The following is a 23,920-nucleotide window of genomic DNA, read 5'->3' on the forward strand; positions in this document are numbered from 1 at the left end:
GAAGTTATGATTTGACAGTAATACTTGTTCAGTTAAGGTACGCTGACCTAGGAGAAACGGTATACCTGTGTACACACGTACACATGATAGTACATCTATGTGCTTTATATTTACTTAGTTAACACCCAGTCCCGTTCTCCCCCTTCTCCTTCCGTGAATTCCGTGATTCTGTGAATAAAGGCACTATTACTGAAACAAAGAATCGTAAAATCACTGGAAAGTCTAGGCTGGAAGGAAACTCTGGAGACTACATGGTGTAGTTTCCTATTGAAAGCAGGGATTGGGTTATTCAGGACCCCATCAAGCCAGGTCTTGTGTATTTCCCATGAGGGATAGTCCAGCAGTTGTCTAGGCAGCCTATTCTGACATTTAATTGTTCTCACAACGTGTTTATTTTCTTGTATCAAGACAAAATTTCCCCTGAAGCAATTTCTGACCATTGCCTCTTGCCGTGTCAGTGTGCATCCTTGTGAAGACCTCCCTCTTCTCTATAACAGCCTTTTCGGCCCGAGAAGGCTGTGATTAGATCCACCCTGACTGCCTTTTCTCTAGGCTGAGCGATCGTCACCCCTGGTCTGCTGGCTGCCCTGCGCCCGGTGCAAGCCAGGCCAGGCTCGCGGCTGACTCGTGCCCTGCCTGCTCTCCACCACAGCCGCGTTACTCCCTGCAGCCCAGGGGCAGGGGACCCGTCACATTTGGCTGACTGAACTTATGCTTTAGCGAAGCTAGCGGCTCCTTAACGGAGCTCAACAGCTTCTTTTGCTATTTGATTTACTGATGCAACTCGAGGTCTGCGGTGGTGGGTATGGTTGTAGCCCAGTGTAAGCGTTTCAAGTGATCTCGTGGTGCACTTTCTAACCAAGGGTAGCTGGACTCCGTTGTGTCGGACACTGGGATCCCATCCTCGAGGTTGGCTGAGTCCATCTTCATAGGCTGGTGGAAGCCACCTAGCCAAGGCCGTGTTGGATGCTCCCCATCTAGGGTGTTCCCTGGGAAAAGAAAAAAAAAAACCAAACAAAAAACCAACAGCCACAATAGCAAAACCAAAAAAAATCCTGCACCTCTGAATATATTCTGATTATAAAATATTTATATATTTTATAATAGATTTATATTCTGAATATAAATAGCCTGAATATAAAATAATATAAATATAAAATAATATAAAATAATAATCAGCCCCAGAGCAATATTCCATATCAATAAGATGTTCATGTAATGATCTTTGAAAAGGCGTCCAACACTGGTCTTCATGTATGCCAGCATCAGTTTGACTCAAAAGGAAAATAAAGAAAAATTAAATTACTAATGAAATATTACTATCTTACTTATGTTTATAATGTAAGTTGGTTACCTTTTGACATCTTTGAAATGCCCCAGTAGTGATTTCCTAATAGAGTCCTCATTCCCATAAAGTTAGATATACTCTTAAGTGCCTTTGTTGGCATCTTTTAAAAGAAGTTTGTCTAGATCAATAGCTAGGAAATCAAGATTTAGGAAAATATAAAGAAGCCCTAGAATAAAGGTGAAGAAAGCTTAAAAGAAAAATGGATACTAGTCATACCGAAGTAATCCTTTAGCAAGACCCAAGGAGAAAGGACTGAGGAAAGGGGAGTGATGGCTGAAGTTGCTGAATTCAGTGGCAATGCTCCTTCTGGTTGCATCTATACTAATTAGTTGGGTAGAGCTTTGGGAGGGCCTATACACAAGCCCAAGCACTGGTATGCATTTAGCTCTGCTTTTAAGGTGCTAACACTAACTGCAGTGTGGTTTTGGCTCAGGCCAACTAGCATTTCTCTGAATGACACCTGGCTGGGCGCACCTTGGGATTAGTGCATGCCCTGTTGCCATCCTGCAGGCAGCCTGCTTGGAAGAGGGAAGGGGAGTAAAAAAGCTTAGACAAAAGTCTAAGAGTAAAAGGGTGGCAAGAATCAGGTCATACTTGATTTGAGGGCCAGGAAATGATTCCTGGTGATTTTTATTTATTAGTAGACTCAGTGAGTCTTGGACTTGACCCAATTAATTTTCCTTCTATCGTGAACATTTCTAATGCATTTTTCCTAAGAGAATATTTTATGAGGGTTTTTTGTTGTTGTTTGGTTGTTTTTTTAACATGGCCTGTTCAATATATTTCATAATCGTTAAATATATATACACATTAAAAAGAAGAAATAAAATCTTTGCAGTGTACCCAGCTGAGCAAAATTATAAAGTAAGCCACAAAGAACCAAAAATATTCCCAGACAGTTAGTAGAACTACACGGTGTTAAAACATATTATATGTCTATTGGGACGCTAAAGAGGGAACAATTATTTTATTAATATTTCACTGATCTCTGGCACACTGAAGTGGCTCAATTTGCCAAGCTATATGGTACAGTAATACACTTAATTATCCACAATAATTCACACTTGAAGGTTGAAGTATACTTTAATAAAGCATTCAAATTAGTTACAGTTGATTTGCTTCTATTGAAATTGCATAAAATACTGCACATAGTGTAGTGCTATTTTACTCAATTAAAAATAATGAAATGTTAATTTAACTGCTTAACCAGTGATTTTTCTCTGGATTGCTTTTCTATTTTAGCAGATCACTGGAATGCTACTTTAGTAAAACCCTTCTCACATGCCTTTTTATTATTACATTAAACATGTTAATGTCTTGGAATCTTGCTTGAGTTAAAAAGGTTTTTATCCAGGGCAGCTGAAATAATGAGATTTTGGTACCATACAGCTTTATAGAGTAGTCAAATTTGATTACTATACATACTGTTTATGGGAAGTGGGACTTTTCATTCACTTGTGAAAAAATGAAATTGCACAGTTTGGATTTTGTTTTGGCTCCCTCAGAAGGAACCTGGAGTTTTAAGATGCAGTTCACTATCCAGATTTCTGTCTTCTGAATGTTATTTTAATGTTCTGCCTTGTTTCAGGTAGAAAGAATGAATGCCATATGGCAATTTAATAATTGGATTTTGTCATGTTTTACATCGCTCTGAGCTACCATGGACATAACTTCTGGCAAACATGGAAAACTGAAAAATAAGCCTGCCACTAAACTGAACACTTAGCTTGTACTGAAGTGAAGCAGCTATCCTAAAGGAAACATCTCAATTCCTTCTTAAAGTCAATGGATTCAGTCAAGACTGCTCATTCTTTCTACTAGGTGAGCCATATTCATACCCCTAAGTCTGACAGTATTAGACCTTCAGACTAAGCATGAGGTCCTTACCTGATGAAATGGTTAATGACACAGCAATGAAATAGAAATGTTGCAGATAAAATTCCTCCTAGCTGCCCAAATATTAGGCATAAAAAATGTAATCTAGTCATCTAAGCACCTGTCCATCAAGCCAGAGAGACAGACAACTCCTGGGTGCCATCCTGTCATCCCATCCTATCTCTCACTATTAGGAACAGCCAAAGCTGCAGCCTTGCAGGAGACATATAACTACCTCAGAAAGCTAAGATTAGGTGAGGTTAATTGCACTGTGAGATTCCATTCTTTTAGTACCTGTAATTCCTTCACCTTCGAATCCCTCTCATTGCACTAAACACTGAAAACTACACAGATCAATGCTAGTTAGTTGGGATTAAAAAATGGGGAAAAAAATAGCTATTTGGACTCACCTTGTCTCCCTTATTCTTCATTAAAAATAATGTTGTAAATTTATTTTGCTCATTATCCAGACATATGCCTTCAGGCAGAAAGGAAAGTAAAATCTGTTGATATCTGTTACTAGTAAATGTGGATAATGATACTGCTGGGGATGTCTGATGTTACGTTGATATTCGCCATAGAAGGACATGTTTATGCTATTCCATTACGCCTTTGTTCTAGGAAGTGCACACTAAAACAAAGTAAGCTCAGTGCTGTGGAATAAATGCTTTGTAATCTATCTATCTGATTTGTCCCAAATATGTGAATTGATTAAGTAAAACATCTGTAAAGAAATTCCATGCTCACTTTTAAATAGATTTAAATAGATTTTTGTTATAGGTAAACAATTAATTGTTTAATGAACTGAATTAAACAATTATGAATAAATGAATGAATAAAACTGTGAATTTTGTTTTTAAATTTCACCTTTGAAATGCAGCATTTACTGACCTACAGCACAGCTGCACATTCCTAATGGGTGCCTAAAATTACAAATACAACATAGGTCTTGATATATTTTCTGCCTGAAAGTGGCAGCTGTAAAGCAAGGAAAAGTACAGACTGGTAGTTCGTTTAATGTTTGAAGTCTTTGAAGCTGGCTTATATCATAGGATATGTTGTTTACGTTATAGTTTAATGGGCCTTTTACGTTGATGTATTTCAGTAAAGCTTGAGGTATTTCAAGGGGCTTACAAAGTTTTAGACTAAGTTAAGATCTGACTCACTGGTTTCAAAGTCTTTGTTTTTATTTTTTTTTTTTGCTGCCTTGCACCTTTTACAGGTGTTTAGAGCAAAGAGTCTAAAATACCACCAATATGAGTGATAGGTTGAAACACTGATTTGGTGCAAGCATAAAACTATACAAGGTAGAACACAGTGACTACAGACTAACCAGACTCAATGGATCATATTTACCCTAGCCAGCCTTAGAAACAGACTGAAATGCCTATACACATCCTAGTATTACCAGAGTCACTGAAGAGAAAAGTATGTTTTACCTTACCCACAGCAGCGTGTGTTTCTCTCCGTCTCTGGAGAGAAAGACTACAGCAGCCATGCCTGCAAATTAAGAGCTTCAGCCGTGTGCCTATGTTCAGCTGCATGAATCTTGGCCAATGTGTTCAAGCCCTGATGGAGTTGTCAGTGCAAATATTATACTAGCTGTCAGTTCAGATTCCAAGAAACTCTGCAAGTGCCTGGGGGAAATTATGGATATCCAGATAGTTAGATTTATAACATTGATGCATATCGGGTTGTGTCCTTTCAACAAAGAGCCTATCAGGCATGTTCCTTGCAAATGACTCGTGATGTAGCAAAACAGATTCATCTCATAAAACCAGACTGATTGAATAATAAAACTGCAGAATTTTACTGCTGTTCATTCACCAATTTGCAGAGTGCCTTAACCTGTGCAACGTTAATGGCTTTCCGTTTACAGCTCTGTAGCCCTTCACTTGTAACATTACAGTCTGCCTTTCAGTTTGTGACCTTACGCCTAGGTATCCAAAGGCTGCTACGTATAAATATTGTTTACCCTCGTACTCAAAAGGGCTCTCATTCTCAGTTTTACACCCTCATTGCATTGGAGAATTTTTAAAATACAGTTACATCTGTTAATGTTGGGTTTTGCAGGAAACAATTGCCACATATTTTAGGTAACACGTAGATAATAGTAGTAAATAATAGTTGTTCAGACAACCAGTAAGTACATATTTATATAAATAGATATAGAAAAATAAATGTATCATCCAGAATTTTTAGATGCGTGCTTGCTAAATGTTAAAGTTGTGGAAAATACAAAAATGAGAATCTACTTGATTTTGAAGTAGAAGTAGTGAAATGAAGTAGTTATATTTTCCTCATGAAGTAGTTATATTTTCCTGCTCAATATAATTTTATCCAATTCAATAAAAAATGAATGCTGGGTTAGTATTGTCTGTTTAATTTGTATAAAAAAAGGCATCTACTGAATCAGTCCTCCCTAAATTTAAAGTTCCTTATATAATCTTAGAAGCCTTCATAGGGAGAGCCTGTCTGCAAAAATTAGTGTACCAAAGTTTAGATGAAGAAGTTCTTCCCCGGGAGCTTTCAGAGGCACCTCATTTAGAGACACGTTGATGCCAAAGTTAGCTGATTAAGGTCATCCTCCCCAATTTTGCTAGGAAAAAGTAAACATAGCTTCTTGAGTTTAAAGAATAAGAAAGAAGGATTTTTCAGGGCACAATTCTTATCATACATACCTGTTATTGCAGGCACCAGTGATGAGTCGATATTTATTAGCTAAGCAATTGTTCGGACATTTTGGAGGCAACATATAAGGCAGACATCCAGAAATGTTAGCAATCATAGTGAGCAGATCAGCTGATAAAAGATCTGAAAGGAAGAACCCAAACAAGCAATTTGCTCTATTGCTATATAGCTGCTACAGGAGAAAAGGCATTATTGTCAGCTACAACTGCAGCATCCCCCCTCTTCTTCCTAGGAAAGAGCACTTAGTGACAAGTGCTGCAGGAGGCAGTCTCAGGGACTTAGAGGAGATAGAGAGTGAAAGGGAAGAGTTGGTTTTATTATCTGATGCGTAGAGAATGAGAAGGAAGTAGTCCAGCCATAGCTGAGAACTGAGGTTGACCTGCTCCTTTTTCTCCTGCTTTAATCTGTTCTCTGCTTCCTTCTTTCCCTGTATTGTAGTCACATTGCTTGTCTGGCCCCTGTGTTTGTGACAAAGGTGTAAAAAATGCCATTCAAGACCAGAAGTATATACCAAGGAGGAAAAACGTGGGACTGGAAAGATGCAGAAATTTAAAGACACTACAGCTGACTATATAATTGTGGAGTGGAAGAGGCTCAGAATTATTGGCTGGAATTTGGAAGCTAGGTAAAATCAGGGAGCTGTATACCAGTAGACAGCATATTATTAATATCTTTGCAACATGATCCCAGACAGGTCTCCCAGCGAGCATCCCGCTGACGAGGGACAAAGTCACGTTGTTGTGTAAGCTCCAGAGAGCTGGCACCCTCTCTCAGCCACGCATATATATAAACACACGTATGGCTGGTTGGAAGTAGAAGTACACATGAAAGAGGAGCAATATCCTTCCTGAACACAGAGAACTCTTGCCATTCAAACTGACTAACCATCATGTGCTGAAAGAAAATGGTAGAGGCAGCATCTAATTCTTGCTCTTGTCTGCCCACTGGCTACTGCAGGTCACCCAGTCCCATCACCTACCAGTTCTGCCCATCCAACTCTCAACTAAGCTGCTTTAGTCCATTGATCAAGCCAAAAAAGTAAGCCAGAAAAACAAACATGTCCTGGTTTCAGCTGGGATAGAGTTAATTTTCCTCCTAGTAGCTGGTATAGTGCTGTGCTTTGGATTTAGTATGAGAATAATATTGATAACACACTGATGTTTTAGTTGTTGCTAAGTAGTGTTTACACTGCTTAAGGACTTTTCAGCTCCCCATGTTCTGCCAGGTGCACAAGAAGCTGGGGGGGGGCACAGCCAGGACAGCCGACCCAAACTGCCCAAAGGGCTATTCCATACCATATGATGCCATGCTCAGTATATGAACTGGGGGAGTTGGCTGGGGGGCAGCGATCGCTGCTCAGGGACTGGCTGGGCATCGGTCGGTGGGTGGTGAGCGGTTGCATCACTTGTTTTTTCCTGGGTTTTGTTCTTCTCTCTCTCTCTCTCACTGTTTTCCTTTTCATTACATTTTATTATTATTATTATTATTATTATTATTATTATTATTATTATTATTATTATTTTATTTTATTTCTGTTATTAAACTGTTCTTATCTCAACCCATGAGTTTTCTTACTTTTACCCTCTTTGATTCTCTCTCTCATCCCAGCAGGGGGGGAGTGAGCGGGTGGCTGTGTGGTGCTTAGCTGCTGGCTGGGGTTAAACCACAACAAAACAAAAAAAAGTTCAAGAGCCAAATCAGCTCAAAAAATGTTCTGCTCAGCAGCTAGAACCTGTGCAAGGCAGGGGTGAGAACAGAGAGAATGGGCTGTTAGACTGGCTATGTAACCTTGTCATTATGTACTAGCTACTCATGCCAAATTTGTGGATACGTCTGTATTTCCATGTTAGTTCAGGTTCAAAGTTATGCTCAGAGCCCAGTTCCCAGTTATCTGTGCTGCCTAAGTATTGACTCACATGTTTTCTTTAAAGTCAATTTAGTTCTTTAATGCATGTAAAACTACTCTTTGTCATGCACATAGACTGTATAGCGTCTATTCACCTTCCATCAAAGTTGTTTCAGTTTGGAAAATTAACAAGAATTTTGTGCACTTGTTCTACGGTTTAGAAATTCAATTTCTTTTGAAACTGCACCAACAGAAAAATAATTGTATCTCTGTGTGTGAGTGTCTGTGTGTATATAAATACATGCACACATACACACATTTAGATATAGAAGTATTTTTAGTTCTACCAATGTCCCATTAATTTAGTAAGCCAGCAAGGGAAAAAAAATAATAATAAAATAACTGTGGACCTTTGTGTTTGTCTACAATACTCTAATGCTTCCATACCTTGAACACTAATGTCATGTTATAATACTAAGACAGAGAATACAAATTATAATTCTCCAGTTCAGGGTGCTCTAAGTGACAGGATTAAATTATAGAAAGAAAAGTCAACGCTTCTGAATTTTTGAGCCTTCCACACACCAGACAGACATCTTGAAATTCATCTCTAATTAACAGCGACAAGAATTTTACTTTACTTAGACAATTATACATCATTGAACTTTCTGGACTATGTCTCTTTCTTTCTCCATCTAACATAAAAAACCAGTTGAAATAGAAACAAAGTGGAAATAAATGTGTAACAGCAATGCATTATAAAATTAGTTTTGGAAATAAGAAAGTATTTTCTTAAAAGAGAGATATTAATAAGGCCATCAATGTCCAGAGGAAGTGTATTTGAAAATGCCAGTGCCATAGAGTGATAGAAATTGTATTACTTTATCTGTAGACTCTAGGCCCCAGAAGTACTAAACCCACAGTGCTAGGGAAGATAGATATTTCACTGCAAACAAGAAGCTTGCAACACTGCAAGATATGCAAGCTGATTTATAGGCAATACAAATATACAGTCATGAGTTCACAGGGTGCCAATAGCAAAGTGCTGCTCTCCTCAACTATAGGAACACAGCCCACACTCCAGCAAAGAAAAATGTAAAACAGTGACTATGTGAGGTGTTTTAAGAACAAAAGAGAGGGCATCCTGGCCCCAGGGTACGGACAAGGTATGTACTCCCACTGAAGGTAAAACAAAAGTGAAGCTAACCCAACTTTAATCTAAAAGACAACATTCAAGAAATCAACAGGGTGTTTTGCCAATGTCAATATACTATATTTACCAGTTGGATGCAATGAACGTTTGTGCTTCTGGCAAACTTTTTGTTTCAGCACTTGAATTGACAGTTCCATTCGTTCAGCTGCTTGGGAAATATCTTGACTCTCTTGTTCAGGAAATTTTGAGAAAGCCAGCAGCAAGGTAGGAGTTGCTGTTGCCCTTCCTTGGATATTTCTATAATTGAGATAAAATACAGAAGGGTTTTTAACATATAACCTTTTAGAACTTATTCATAGCTGTATTTGTCTATGTTGGATATGTTCCAAGTTTAAGGTATATTTTGATTGAAGGGTATGCTGGGAAAGCAGAAGGGAAGACTACTTTGTGACTTTGTTCTGCAAGGAAAGTTCTGGAAAGAAATGGAAAGTGCCCTTCCATGGGACACACAAAACAGGGTTAAGCTTGTGAGAATCCTTCAGGATGAGACAGAAACTGTTGGGATGGACAGGACCTGCAGCACAAAGTGGCTGGGAAGACCTTGTGCAGGATAGTCACAATATAGTACTCCCACTATAGACACACCTAAGTGAGTAGGCTTTGCTTTCGTGTAACATCAAAGACCATCTGATTCATTGCAGGTGGATTCACAAATGCCTTACCACCTAGGGGTCAAGCAACTGGCCCACAGTCGTCTAGATGCCATCTGCAGTTGATGATAGAGACATGTCTCCTCTCAGAGAGTGTCCAAGCACCTGCCTTGCACTGACTAGTTATACATGGAGTTTCAACAATTAGTTTAGTAGGGCTTCATTAGACAGTTATATGGCTATATATGTTAGTTTACAGCCTGGCCTTACCTCTAACTTTAAGGAACTCAGGTTTGATGAGATAACTTCTGTAACACAAAGTTAAGCACTTAAATATAAGAAAAATCCTTTTTACTGTGAGGGTAGTCAGACACTGCAAGAGGCTGCCCAGAAAGGTTGTGGGGTCTCCATCTTTGGAGATATCTAAAGCCCAAATGAACAGTGCAGACGACCTTCTCCAGCTGACCCTGCTCTGAGCAGAGTACTGGCCTAGATAGTGTCCAGATCTCTCTCAACTGTTCTGTGATTCACTGCAAGGTTTATTTTTTCCTCAGTATGGGCTGTCTTACCACTGTCTTTTTATTTGCAGAGGAACCTTGAGAAAAGTACGTCAGGGAGAACTTCCTTTTTAGCTGGAAGTCCCAAGTCCTAAACTGACTCCTACAGCTTAGAAAACAACACGCCAGTCTATTCCATTTCCAGACATGGTCATAGGTTGCAGACATCCCCGAGGGATTCTCTGCAGCACAGATTTATTTGGATATGCAATTTTCATGAAAATGTTGTGCTGTCATATTCACTTAGGTTTGTTTAAAGCACGAGACAAGTTTAAAATGGAAACAACAGTTTTGATTTGGGCAAAGCAAACAGTTAAATATCTGTTTGCAAAATTAGAATCATGCTTACATAAAAAGCATTAAGTAAGAAAACACAACTCCAAGGGTTTTTCTAGATGCTAAATTTGTCCTTAATTGATCCAAAAGAGCCTCACCCTGCTCATATATTCTTTATACAGAAACTATTCCTTCCCTTTCAAGAGCAGAGCTCAAGAACTCTTGCAAGTGTGAAAAAGAGCTATCTTGCTCCTCAGCACCATGTTTTTCAGGTTTTCCACAGACAATTAGGAATTTGGCGGGGAATCTGGAGTATTAAAAGAAGTCCTGAACTGTGTCCCAGTTAAAAATAAAAGAAACATGTTCTAACTAAATGCAAGAAATCAGGTTTAATATTTTAATATTTACATGAGGATAATATTGGTCATGCCTCATTTAAAAAAAAATTATAGGAACAGGCAAATATGTCTGTACAAATGAGTTAAATAAGAACATTTGTACAAATTAGCTAGGAGCTAAGAATCAAAAATAACCCACAACTCAAAAAAACCCCAAAACTGAAGCACCATCACCCTTAAGGGCAAGACATGTTCCATTTTGAGATATTTTCTATCTTTTGTGTAATCTCACAGATACTGTAAGATTATCACAGCAGTTATTAGTTTGCCACATCTCCTGTCCATTCTACCCCCTGCCCTTATTCAATGTATGCATGCTAGTCCCTTCTAGGTCTTACCCACACTCCGGAAGCTGAACACTGTGTAAGTTACAAACTGTCTCAATATTTTTTAATGCAGAAATAGCCTTATAAAGCTAATAGAATGACCCGTGATAGTATCATTATTAGGAACATGAAATCAGACATGAAGTGTCTTTCATACATATTTAAGAATATAAGGCCTAGTGCGGGCCATGGTATTTAGACAGACGGTTCTTTATGCTTGACAGACTCTCAGTTACCGAGTCTCATTATAGATCATAATTAAAAATAAATGTGCATAAATGTACATAAAAAACCCACCAAGAACTAAAACAAATTCTCCACGGTATGAGCCACACTTTCTCTTTCAGCTTCAGATATTTTGAGTCTGAGATTTCTTTCTGTCTTAAATTAATACACTTATAGAATACCTTGTTTAGAGATTTCTCGGCTAAATTAATGCCTTAGATATTTGTCACCATTCAGGAGATCTCTCAAAACAGTGACATTGTGCAGAATATAAAGTGATAAAGTTATGAAATTATAAAGAATATAATTTCTTCTTTCCTGTAATGTCTATGTACATGGCCAGTCTGCCTTAAGATCAGACTGGCACTGACTAACTGATCATGCTTAGTGAGTTTCTGCAACTATAACTTCTTATCTGGAACACTGAAAATTATTTTCCACTTCCCTGTGCATATAGATGATACCATGATGGTCCCTTCTGTAGACGGTCCTTTTGAGTTGGCATAGATAGGGGTCAATAGAAAAAGCATCTTAAATTGTGGGGTTTACAATTTAGATTCTTTAAAAACATGAAACAAACTAGTTCAAATGTAGTATACACTAAATAAAAGTAATTTTACCAGAATGAAGATGGTGAGAAATATCTTTAATCTGCTGTTAATTTTGAATTTTGAATTTTTTCTGAATTTTGAAATTTAAATCTGAATTTTTTTTAGGGTTGTTATCTATACTTTTAAATCTGTTAAGAAACTGTGCCTTCAGCTAAAATGCGTGTTAAAATATGCTCAGAAATTTCAATAATTTATTTCTTTAAATAGGCTGAGAAAAACTCTTGTGTTTGGATTAGAATTGTACTTACCTTCAATCTATTAGGGTAAATTCAAACAGGAGTCTAAAAATATGTCGTACCTAAAGCTCACTCAAACCAAACATCTAGCACCACCTGACCTACCAACATAATTCATCTCTTATACATAACTAGTTCATCTTTGAGTTAATTACCAAGTTCTAACAGGAGAAATATATGACCATTTGCAGATGTGTGCAACACAGGCCTAAGAGACTATCACTTTGCACAGCTTGCCCATTCTGGAGTTATCTTTAGTTTCTTCTACACCTTAAGACCCAGAAAAAGCAGAGACTCAGCAGAATATAAAAAGAATGTACAGTCAGAATTGGGAGCCCTCCCAGCAGTGCTGAGATTCACTACTTAAAGCTAGTACAAGTCTCATAATTTGTACTGGTTGTTATTATAACACGATTTACTGTAACTACAGTTTACTCTTGCAAGCCAACTACTACTTTCAAAATGTATTTTATAATGCACCTGGTGGTAAATTAACAATGTAGGTGCACATACCACTGGATAACATGGCTCTGAGACATGGCTCTGAGACCCCTATCCAAACTGCCTAGATTCCCATTGGCATTGCCACTGTAATACAAATAATACATTTTAATGATGATGCCATTGTGTTCCATCTAGTGTATGTTAATAATATTATGACTGTTTATATTACAATGACAAACACGAGCACCTAGCCTTAACGACTAACAAACCCAGAAGCTAATTGGAATAGCAGGCAGGTACTAGCAATGAGTTACGAGAAGCACTTGGCAAGGGCAGACAATCATGAACAGCACAGCAGACTCTGAGGACCATACTGGGACCTGTTTGACCTTAAAACCTGGGAAGTAATTTCTAACACACTAGTAATTTCTAACGCAACTGAATTTCTGAACCACAAACATCAATTCAAGAATTTAAGTGATGATATTAAACAGCTGAGGTGAAGAAATATACTTGTCCATTTTAATCACAATTGAAGGTCAAACTGAGGTCTCAGGAGAAATCCAGTTATATTGACTCAGTTTGCAGTTCAGACACCTAGATCTTGAATTCAGCAAAGATCTGATTGGACTATTGTACATGGAACAACTGAGAGTTTTCCTATTCTAACCTGAAAAAGGAGCTGCCTTTTCATCTTAGAACTGGCTTTTCAGTCTCAAAGACAGCACTGAGTTCATCTATATTGCACTGTAGCTTCCTTCAATTACTTGTAAGCCAAAGTGAAATGAGTTTTCACAGTACTGTGACCTCTATAACTTCCAGAAGCTCAAATATGTACTCATAAGCATTCCTTTCTTGTTTTTAGCCTATGTGCTGACCAAAGCTTTAATTCAAGTACACAGTATTCTTAAACTTACAAAGGAAAGAAGCCTTAGTAGCTTTAAACTGACATGAAAATGCAAAAGTATTTAACTAAACACATACACTCCTCAATATAATGATCAGATTAGACAATAGTTCAGTCCTCTGTACTTCGCAAATGGCCAGGACTAATGTCTAAGAGGCAGGCGTAGAGTGCATTTACAAGCCTGTATTAAAAGAGGAAGAAGTCTCCTAATGACATTTATAATTCTCACTGCCCCACTTAACTGGGCCACAATGAATTGAATTATATAAAAGCGCACAATAGAAATACAATTTTCACTTCTGGTAATGATCATTTGTAAATCGAAAGACCAAGTATTTTATATCAGTTAACATTAGAACAAGTGATAGTCTTAATGAGACTTAAACTCCTAATGCAGGTGTCGGACACTTGTGGCTCTAATTCCACAAAACAGGAAAGCATGTGCCTCAGTGGTGATGCTAATGCACATCTTTTGATGCTCTGCCGAAAGTGCAAGCCTTTGGCTGCTTACAGGATTAACCCCAAACATGCAAAAGACTAACCAGTTCTCAGAGTGCTGTTACTAGCAATGTTCTGCCTACGAAAAATGCAAAGGTTAACAACAATGTCTATCAGATCAAGTACTTAATTTAACACTTTTAAATCACTGATCTAATTTTCAGCTGCTGCTGTTAAAAGAGGAAAGAAAAGGGGAAGGGGAAGAAAGGAAAGTGAAGAGAAGGGAGGGGATAGCAGGGGAAGGGACGGACGAGAGGGGAGTAGAAGAGAAAAAGTCCTATTTGTTTGCCTTTTCTGTAATATTTATATATCAATATATCTATAATTATTAGTGGATCACCTCACATATGAGGAAAGACTGAGAGAGCTGTTCAGCCTGGAGAAGAGAAGGCTCGGGGAGGGATCTAATCAATGTATATAAACACCTGAAGGGAGGGTACAAAAAGGGTGAAGCCAGGCTCCTTTCAGCAGTGCCGAGTGACAGGACCAGAGGTAATGGGCACAAACAGAAACACAGAAGGTGCTGTCTGAACATCAGGAAACACTTTTTTACTGGGAGGGTGACGGAACACTGGCACAGGTTGCCCAGAGATGTTGTGGAGTCTCCCTCTTTGGAGATACTCAAAAGCTGTGTGGACATGGCCTGGGCAACCAGCTCTGGGTGGCCCTGCTTGAGCAGGGGGGTTGGACTAGATGACCTTCAGAGATCCCTTCCAACCTCAGCCATGCTGTGAATCTGCAATTCTTATAAAGGTTTTTAAAGGAAACCCAATAATAAGACTTCTGAATAAGAATGTTCTTTAGAGTCTACATATATATCCACATACACAATATTTTGAAGGAAGCTTAATGGTCTGGTGATTCATCTGGGGTAAGCAAGTGGTCTCAGTTTTATTCCTAATAGAACTGAAAAAATCATCTTTAAGCATTTACCTTTTAGCATCTTTTAGCATTTATCATGTTTAAGATATTGGGCAAATATTGACCAAATAATTGCCACAATATCCTGTGTGAGAGTTAAACATCACTATGTTCATTTGGTACGAGGCAGCTGAGCGACTGAAAGGTTGAGACCTATGTTTTTAAATTTGAGTGCCTCAGGATTGTCACCGAAGTACTAACACTACAAAATGAAAGTGACCTCAGTCTCTACATACTGAGCAGCCACAGTTCCTGACAGGTTCTGTCCATATAAACAGTCATCTCTCCCAGAGCTCTGCAAATTGTGACTCATTTTCAAAACACAGAAATAAGTCCTTTAGGAAAGTCTAAGCAAAAAGATGGTGACTGCACCCTGTAAAACGTAGCTGATGAGTTCCAAATATTGGAGAGAAATTTATTTCATATAGCACAGAAATATAGTCAGAGCCACACAGAAAATGGTTGAATTTTTTAGACTGATGGCTAGTCATCCTGAGGCACTTTCATCATTCCTAGAAAGAGACCACCCTCATAGCATAACTCAGACACAAAGGAGCTTTCCCTAAGTTGTTCACTACCCACAGTTCAAGATAATATTTTTATTTCCTTTCCCTTATCCTTTCATTACATCTATTTCAGATGGAAGGGGAAATCTGAAATTCACTTCAACAGTCCCATTTAAGGCAATAGGGTTTTGACACTGATGCCATAGGAGTTGTTCCCATCTCACCCTGCACTGGAAAAAACATAACTAAAGTTCAAAAATACATAATGTCCATAAAATTACAATTTTTTGAGCCACATGTTAATGGAATGTGGTGTGCTACTTAGCTCAGAAAAACATTCCTATTTATTTTCACATTTCTTATTTTTCTCACATTTTAAGAGAGCAACTTATGCCGTGGTAATGCACAAGGTTATATTGGTTCAGATGATCATAAACTTAACCTATCATTACATGTTTTCGTAAAGAAACAGATTGATCTCAAACTTCTCTGTTATGAAAGCTTTTTGTTGAATAGGTACTTCCCTAATTTTTTTTACCTTTTCAGCGTATAATGTGCAGCATAATCCACCAGACTAGAGCCCTTCTGGATAGCCGCAGTAATGCAGTTATCTTCAGTTTCTTCTCAACAGGGAAAAAAATAAAAAGAAAGAAAGATGAATATGTTATTCAATAACATATTTATTAAAGTATTTACATTTCCAAAATATACAGGTTTGTAATATTAAGGTATGTGTAATTTTTCCCCATTAAAATGATCTCCATATTTTAGTGTTCCTGAAACTAATGTTGTGGCTTCCGACCTTTCTGAAAGATAAGGTAGGGGTAGTAAATCAATTCTTCCCTAATTTATAAGGCTTGAAGAGTTAGACTTTCCTTCTGTTTCTTCCTGTATAAATCCAGCTGCGCACGTTAGGTAGTACCAAATGTAACAGGTCCAGCTGAAACGTGTTGTGTTCTGTGTATGCAATAATGCTCCTTAGGCTTCATATGTATTTTGCATTAAACTGTCCTTTGCATTAAATGTCCTTTGCATTAAACTGTCCTTTGCATTAAACTGATCTAAAAGAGAAGATCCACCTGCTATACTTGAATTCCATTGTCTCTCTTCCTTTTCTACTGAGAAGTATGATTTTGGTACCAATGTAGTGTTTTCAAAAATGTTATTCTTGCTGTAATAAACATTATTTTGTATTGTACCCATCAGACCAAAGGACACTTACTATAAAAAAGAATCATATGCAGTCCATCTATTCCATTTATTTACAGCCCATATATATTCATTTTGTATTAACTAACATACAATATAACCTCATTTTAGACTATGTCTTTCCAAACAATTAATATGGAAGCTCCAAGTAGAGAATCCACTATGGAAAATAAATCTGATCCCCTGTTTCACAGTGATGGTCCAAAAAAGATTTCCCATTGGAAGTAACAGCTTGGGGATTGTTTTTTTGTTTAATTTATTTTGGATATAATTTTATTTTATTTGTGATTCTACACTACTGCAGGTGAAAACTTTCCTAAGGAATCATATCACCATCCCTTATGAATCATGTCTACAGCTATATAATTTAAGAGAATGTAAAGTTTTAAATCCTGTTTCTTCATCATCTCTGCCACACTTTAATGTAAAATTGGTCTCTGCAGAACTCTCTTAAAATTCAATCTAGTAGCTGCTATATTACTAGTCTACTAGACCTAACTGCTTTAGATAGAACAGATGCAAATAAAATAGCTCTGATGTTTAAAATGGCAAGATTACAATGTTTGAACAGAGACACCACTGCAATCTGAGATGCTCTAAAATCTCCCCAGTATCCACAGGGTGCTAGCAGAGAGTGGACCCACAGGAGACGGGCACCCTTGCGGGCCAGCAGCAGGCTGCCAGGCGGGACATGCTATGGCAACTGACTCCAGCCCAGGATGACTAAACATAGTGATTGGCAGTCTGGGAAAGAAATCCAGCAATCATGCTTGTAAACATGTCATCTGACATATGAACGTCACTAAGAAAGTAAAATCACTCCTAGGTAAAGAATACATGATTGAGATACATTACACATACAGAGTTTTCCTTTGTGAATTTATGAAGCTGCATTTTAAAAGAAAACACCCATGGAATAATTCTCACAGAAGTCAGATAGTGTATTTTGCACATAAAAAGAGATTAAGCTAAACTGCCATTGCTAAACTGTCTGCAGTGCCAGTGTATTTTCAGCTTAACAGTAATCGCCAACAAAAGAACATGCATTTTTTCTGTTACTTACCAAAGAGGGTATCTTTGCCTATCTGAAGGAAAGAAAAGAAAACAGCTGTGAAGGCTATAGCTGCTGAAATTCCCAAAATAATGAACACTTTCATCTACAAGAAAGAAGAGATAATTGTTGACAAAAATACATACCTTCATCTTTTAATTATAAGCCATACTAGAAATAATTTCCCGCATATGGTAAAATTTACGTTTAAATTAGATTTGTAGCCACATGTTTGACTATGTTTTTGAAGTTCAAAATATTAATATTTAGAAATAACTGTAATTCACTTTCTCTTTTTTCCTTCCTTCTTTATTACTTTTTTTCCATTTTGAGAAACTTCCAGCACAAGGAGATACACCATTTTATTTTATAACATAATATGTTCTGACAGTACACTTAGCCTACATATTAGAAATTCAGCAATATTTTACCATTCATTTTGAACTTCTCTGTGCACTAACATGATTTGACTGTAAATTAGTCATTGCACATAAGATAGTGAAACTGGCCAAGCTAATAATAACAACGATCTCCATACTCCTCCATAAATCCCTCCATACTCCTATCTGAGTATAACCGCGGTACCAAAGCAGCACAATGAATATGCTCACATGGCAAATGGGATCTACATTCTCCATTTCAGTGCACTGGTTTTCTGAGAGTTATTACAGCAGTACAAATATATAAACTATCCAAGAGGTAGCATTTTTCACATGCACTATGCTGATTGGAGATTGAAAGACTTAAAATATTTTTAGTTCTAAAGTCTATCAACATAAAAAAATTAATAATTAATAAATCAACTCTAAAAATTCAAGGAAGCAATATTACCCATAGAAACTCAAAGTGAGAACACCCCTTCTTTTTACATTTCATAAGTCAATATGATGAATTTCTTCTGGAAAATGGCAAGCAAAAGTTTTATAGTCTGACCTTTTGTCTGCTGAGGAGATTATCTTCCACAGTTCTGTACTTTATCGATGGCAGTAACTGCTCTGAAATATGAAAGTGAAGTACTTTCCAGGGCACCAGCTTATGCTATCAGCCTTATGCACTGGTACTCACTCAAGCTTTAAAAGCGCAAATGATTTCAAAATCTTTTTGGCCACAGTATGTTCCCACAAAGCAGAAACTGACGTTAATGCTTGACTTGTTTGTTTTTGTCTTGCTAGGAACCAAGAGCTACCTGTGTAGTCAGTTCTGAAATCAGAGTTGTTTTCATGGAAGTGCGAAGACAACTGTTCAGACTGAAAAAAAAAAAATTTGCCATGTTATGCAATAAAGTAAATTCTGGGTACGCTTTTCACTAGTTCTCTTTGTCAATGTATTTGACAAAGAAGGCAACTTTGTGTCCTATTTCATGCGTTCTAGCATCGGTGCTTTACCAAAATGACCTTTTTAAACTCAGATGATAACTCCTAGATTGCCCACCAACTTCCTTGCAGCGCTTTTTATTTTGTTTTGTTCTCTTGGGTAATTTATTTCACACTTCTGAGCCTACTTATTTTTATTTAGTTACACTTTTCAACCATATTGCTTCTTCTAAAGTCAGTATTATGACCTAAAGTATCTAACTGGCTGGCTTTTTTCCATTTCCTATATAGGCAGAGAGATCAAAATCAGAGCTGGAATCGGGATTGAGGATTCCCTCATTTCATCTTTGCTGGTCTCGCCAGGGAGATCACAAGGTGGAGCCAAAGATCAGCGTTTTGATCTCTGCCACAGGTGATAAGTAAAGTAGGGGCTGGGTAGCAGGGAGCATCCTGGAGCTTGTGGCTGTGGTGTATGGTGGCGAAAGAAAACCCACGAGCGTGTGAACTGACTGGAGGAAAAACTCAGGGTTGTTATTACAGCAAACTTCAGTTCACGAATATCATCCATAACCTGTTCACCGCAAAGGTGAGTGGACATGGGTGAAAAGTAAGCACAGAGTAAAGGGAAACAGACCTTTATTGGAAAAGTAGGTTTATGCTCCTTGGTTGGGGGCTTTAAGATTGCAACAAGAAGTCAAACTTGCAATACCTCTTTAAGCCCATTCCAAATTGTAAATCTTTTAAGGTTGTTTCCTTACATAAGAAAAACATAAAGAAGACTGACTTCTTCCATGGTACAGCAGATCTGTTCCAAACACCTAATAGAGTAAGGAGCTTTCACCTATATCCTTTCATATACTTCCCAAGTATCACAGGTTTCATTTCTGAGAGTTGACGGGTGTTCTTAAAGTGAAAAACAGGTCTGATTTCCTTTGCAGTTTCACAGTCAAAAATCAAAGCTTCCCCATTTAGTTCAAAAAGAGCTTACTACATCAAGGTTTGTTAAAATGAGGATCTCAACCTTTGCTCATTGGTTGCAGTTGAAGTAGTTGTCAACAGTGGGCTTTAAATGGTTACATGCAGTAAATTGATCTGTGATGAAAAATTTGAATGGCAGTATCTATTTTGTGTTTTCCTGACTTTAATTTAAGAATATAAATGTTTAACTCCCCACTGAGCCTCAAACACAGTTTTAGTTAGAGGGTGTGGGAAGTCTTAATTACACTGGACTGATACAGACAGACGCAACTGTATTCCCGTTCTTACCGGAGCTCATTCAGAATCCTGTTACTGAAATCTGCTGAAAGAGAACTAAGAGGGCTATGGTTAGTGGTTCAAGAACAACCTTAAATTTTCAAATCCAAGATTCATATGTTGCCTACATGCCAGGGCAGATAATTTGGATGGATATGTTGGTGAATGTATCCCCTTTGTTCTGGATTTTCAGTTAGCTGCCTGTCTTCAGCCATTCTTTCTGCAGAAACGGTGTCAGACCTTTCTGTCCAGCAGTGAAACTGCACGGATCAATGCCTGTCTAAACATGGAGTACAAGACAAATGTAAAACAGTCCTTATGCTGAACAGCACTCTTAAGAAAAGCAGCAGTGAACCTTAACTGGTAACCATGTTAATATTATTAAGTTTTAAATTGACTCATTTAATGTTATATTCCCAAGAGTTGAATCTGCATATGAAGAACAGTACTGTATCTGTGTTCTTAAAAGTTAAAGACCTGTAAAGTAAATCTTTGAGTTGTTGATAAAAAGATAAATCCTGTTCAAGGAAATACCCCAAAGCAACAGAATTTCAGATTATTCACACATATGAATTTCTGCAGACCTACTATGGTATTCAGAAAAATTAGCCCATACTTAAAATATTATGCAATTTCAATTGATGTTTGATACAGGGAAAAGACACATTTCTGTAACCTCAGTACAACTCCTACATTTGCACTGTAACAGCTTGCAGCCCTACCAGGCTCTCTGAGGCATCATCAGTTCCAACAAGCATCGGATTAGAATGAGACACCTCCGAGATAAACCTGTGCAGCTGCAGGAGCTATTTTTGATAGCAGATTACACTGTTTTGTAGTATTTAGTGGCAATCCTGGGCTCTAGCATGGCGTGAAGGACACTCTGTTAATATGGATGTCTAATCTATAATAGAAAAATTAGTCTCTGATCTCTTCTGGCTATTAAAATTCCAGCAACACTCTTTTGCAAGAGGAGAGGCAAAAAGTGCATATAACTGTACAATACTCCAACAGAAGCAATTTCGCTGAAGTTCCAGCTTAACGTCATACAAACAACAGTAATTAACCCCATTCTAGTTAGTTCAGCAAAAAGTCACCAAGTCAAAAAACGCAAGAAAAAGAATAGCAGTTTACAAAGAGAGATCAATTTAGCTGGGCTTCATCGATACCATGACTTCTAGTCACTTTAAGCACTTAGATTTTTTTTCTAGAATTAATTCCATTTTATTAGAAACATTTTTTGCTATTATTCTCTTCAGTTAGAGAAGACCTTGCAGAGGTCTCTGAAGCCAGAAATGGGACGAAGAGGGTGAATAGGTAACGATCATTCACTGTTTATTCCAGTACAGAACTAGGGGTCAAGTAAGTGGCAGGTTAAAAACAAACAAAAGAAGGTGATTATTTAGACAACACATAGTGTTGCACCATGGAACAGCTTGCGTCAAGAAGCTGTGGGAAAAAAAGTTTATATGAGTTCATAGAAATGTTTTGACAATTTTGTGGAATAAAACTATATCAAGGCCTATGAGATTCAAGATTTGAATCAGGAACTCCATCAGGAACTCCCTGAACCACAAACTGACTATGGCTGGAATTTTTCTTGTTCTTCTTTTACAGGCTTCTCTCAGCACCAACTGTTGCTTTTTGTCAAACACAAAATACAAAGCCAAACGGCTGTTAGGACTAATTTTTGTGGTTTATGTTTAGACTTGAAGCTCTGCTTAACTGGTATATGTAGCTGTCTTAAAGGATAAATTTCAAGTGAAAAAATACACTTACATATAGTGGTCAAATAGTTCTATAGTAACTAAATAGTTCAGATATTATTTCAGTCTTTTTACAAGACAGTGAATAATAGATTGGGGGGGGGGGGGAAGTTATTTAGTTTTCCTCAGGTCCTGTGATTAAATTGTTGTCCCATGATTAACAAATAGCTAAAAAGATCAGGAAATAAACTGAAGTAGGCCAGTAAATAACTAAATGGTTGTCTATAGTAACTAACAGCATCCAGATTAGCAGTAAGTACTATAAGCAAAGAAGCAAGAGAACTTTGGACCTTTACTGCTGCAGTAAGTAGGCTTGAAGAAGGAATAAGCAGCTTGCTGATCTGGAAGAGTTTGATGGTCTGTGGCTGAATAAACTATTTATCCATCTGGATGACTCGGTTGCTGGTTTTCCAAATGCCATGCTTTTTCTCTAAAATAATGTCTCTGCCTTTGCAGATTAGTTATGGTCTCATCCTGAAGAAGAAAAGTAGTCCCAGGCTGGTGGAATGTATCTTAGATTCTTATCTTCTCTTAGGCTAATGGTTTGCCTTGAGTAAGATCAATAGGATTTGGTCATTACACACTAATTTTAGCATATAATGATGAAATTATGTTCTCAGGTAAATTATTTTTCTCAGAAACAGGTGGAGTATAACATGTAAATAACTGGGATTACTGAAATTCAATAAACATTAACCGAATAAATCTATAGACCGTGATATTATCTTGTTAAAATGTTGATTTAGACCCAAATTGACATTATATCTCATGCAAGCAAACAATATTTAAAACTCAAGTTACAGGAAGTATCCCAAATAATTTTTTTAAATGCGCTGTGGTTTATTATACTTTGTAATAAATGCAGAACAAGACTCTGTAAAGGTAAATTTAGCTGCAGAGAAGAGTCCACTCAATTTCTTGTGTCTGAATTCATGCCAAACCTGTATATCACTGTTTGAAAACTCTGCCTTAACTAAAGAGCAAATTATGATTTATGTGGAAGAATGTGGAACAGATGAACAATTTTTAAGGTCTACAGAAGGTCTGAAATTCAGTGGCTTGAATCACAAAAACTTTTCTTTTTAAAATGAGTCAGAAAATTAATCTTTCATCTTGATAAAACACTGATTTGAGACCAAACTCAATCTCTTTCAGACAGATCATTTTAGTGGCAAGCTTAATGGTGAGATTTCTGCCTTCTTACAATGCATGGCCTTCTTGCAGAGACCATGGTGATATCATATAATGAAGTTTATGTCTTGGATTCAAGGACGGTAGGTAGATACATCATATGTCATGTAGCCATAAAGCTGATCAAATACTAACAAGATAACAAGCATGATCTTTTATAAATTAGCAGAAAACAGAAATCGATTTAGGAAACTAAACAATGACCACGTAATAAAATTATGGCAGACCAATTTTAGTGTTCTGCTTGCTGTGAATGAGGCTCTCAGCATGGTTAGTGACAAATCCACAAGAGGATTTAAGATTCCAGAAGAAAAACTGGGAGGTGACAGTACTGAGAGTGATTCATTGCCATACCCAAAGTGTCCACAGATGGCAGATGTTCCTGTCCTGCTTTTGTAGTGCTTTGCAATGAGTGAAATATTTTGTGAATATTTCCATGGTGGCAACCATGGTGGGAACCATGACACATGGATCTCTCACATCAGAAGCTCCTTGGATAACAGTAGGAACTGGACCAATGGCTTTCACCTCCTGCCGCCCCACACCAAGTTACTGTGAAAATCCAAGCAGTGGCAAGATGTTTCCATTTTGTACCCATCATCTGAAAGAAAGAAAAGAGATGGTGTAGTCAAAGTGCTCAAGAAAAGGGCATGGGAAGGACATGGACA

The 23,920-nt window shown here is 37.6% G+C and overlaps 1 protein-coding gene across 1 annotated transcript in view; it reads right to left on the reverse strand.

Moving 5' to 3' along the window:
- Nucleotides 1-17,834, reverse strand: part of TPO (thyroid peroxidase) — a 44,675-nt gene extending 26,841 nt beyond the window's left edge. Inside the window, 6 exon segments of the mRNA XM_075497272.1 lie at nt 860-989; nt 5,905-6,037; nt 9,041-9,210; nt 16,007-16,088; nt 17,515-17,565; nt 17,741-17,834. Coding sequence (XP_075353387.1) covers nt 860-989; nt 5,905-6,037; nt 9,041-9,210; nt 16,007-16,088; nt 17,515-17,565; nt 17,741-17,834 — 660 coding nt within the window.
- Nucleotides 17,835-23,920: the final 6,086 nt, after the last annotated feature.

Source organism: Mycteria americana, chromosome 3, assembly GCF_035582795.1.
Source record: "Mycteria americana isolate JAX WOST 10 ecotype Jacksonville Zoo and Gardens chromosome 3, USCA_MyAme_1.0, whole genome shotgun sequence".
Classification (NCBI taxonomy): Eukaryota; Metazoa; Chordata; class Aves; order Ciconiiformes; family Ciconiidae; genus Mycteria; species Mycteria americana.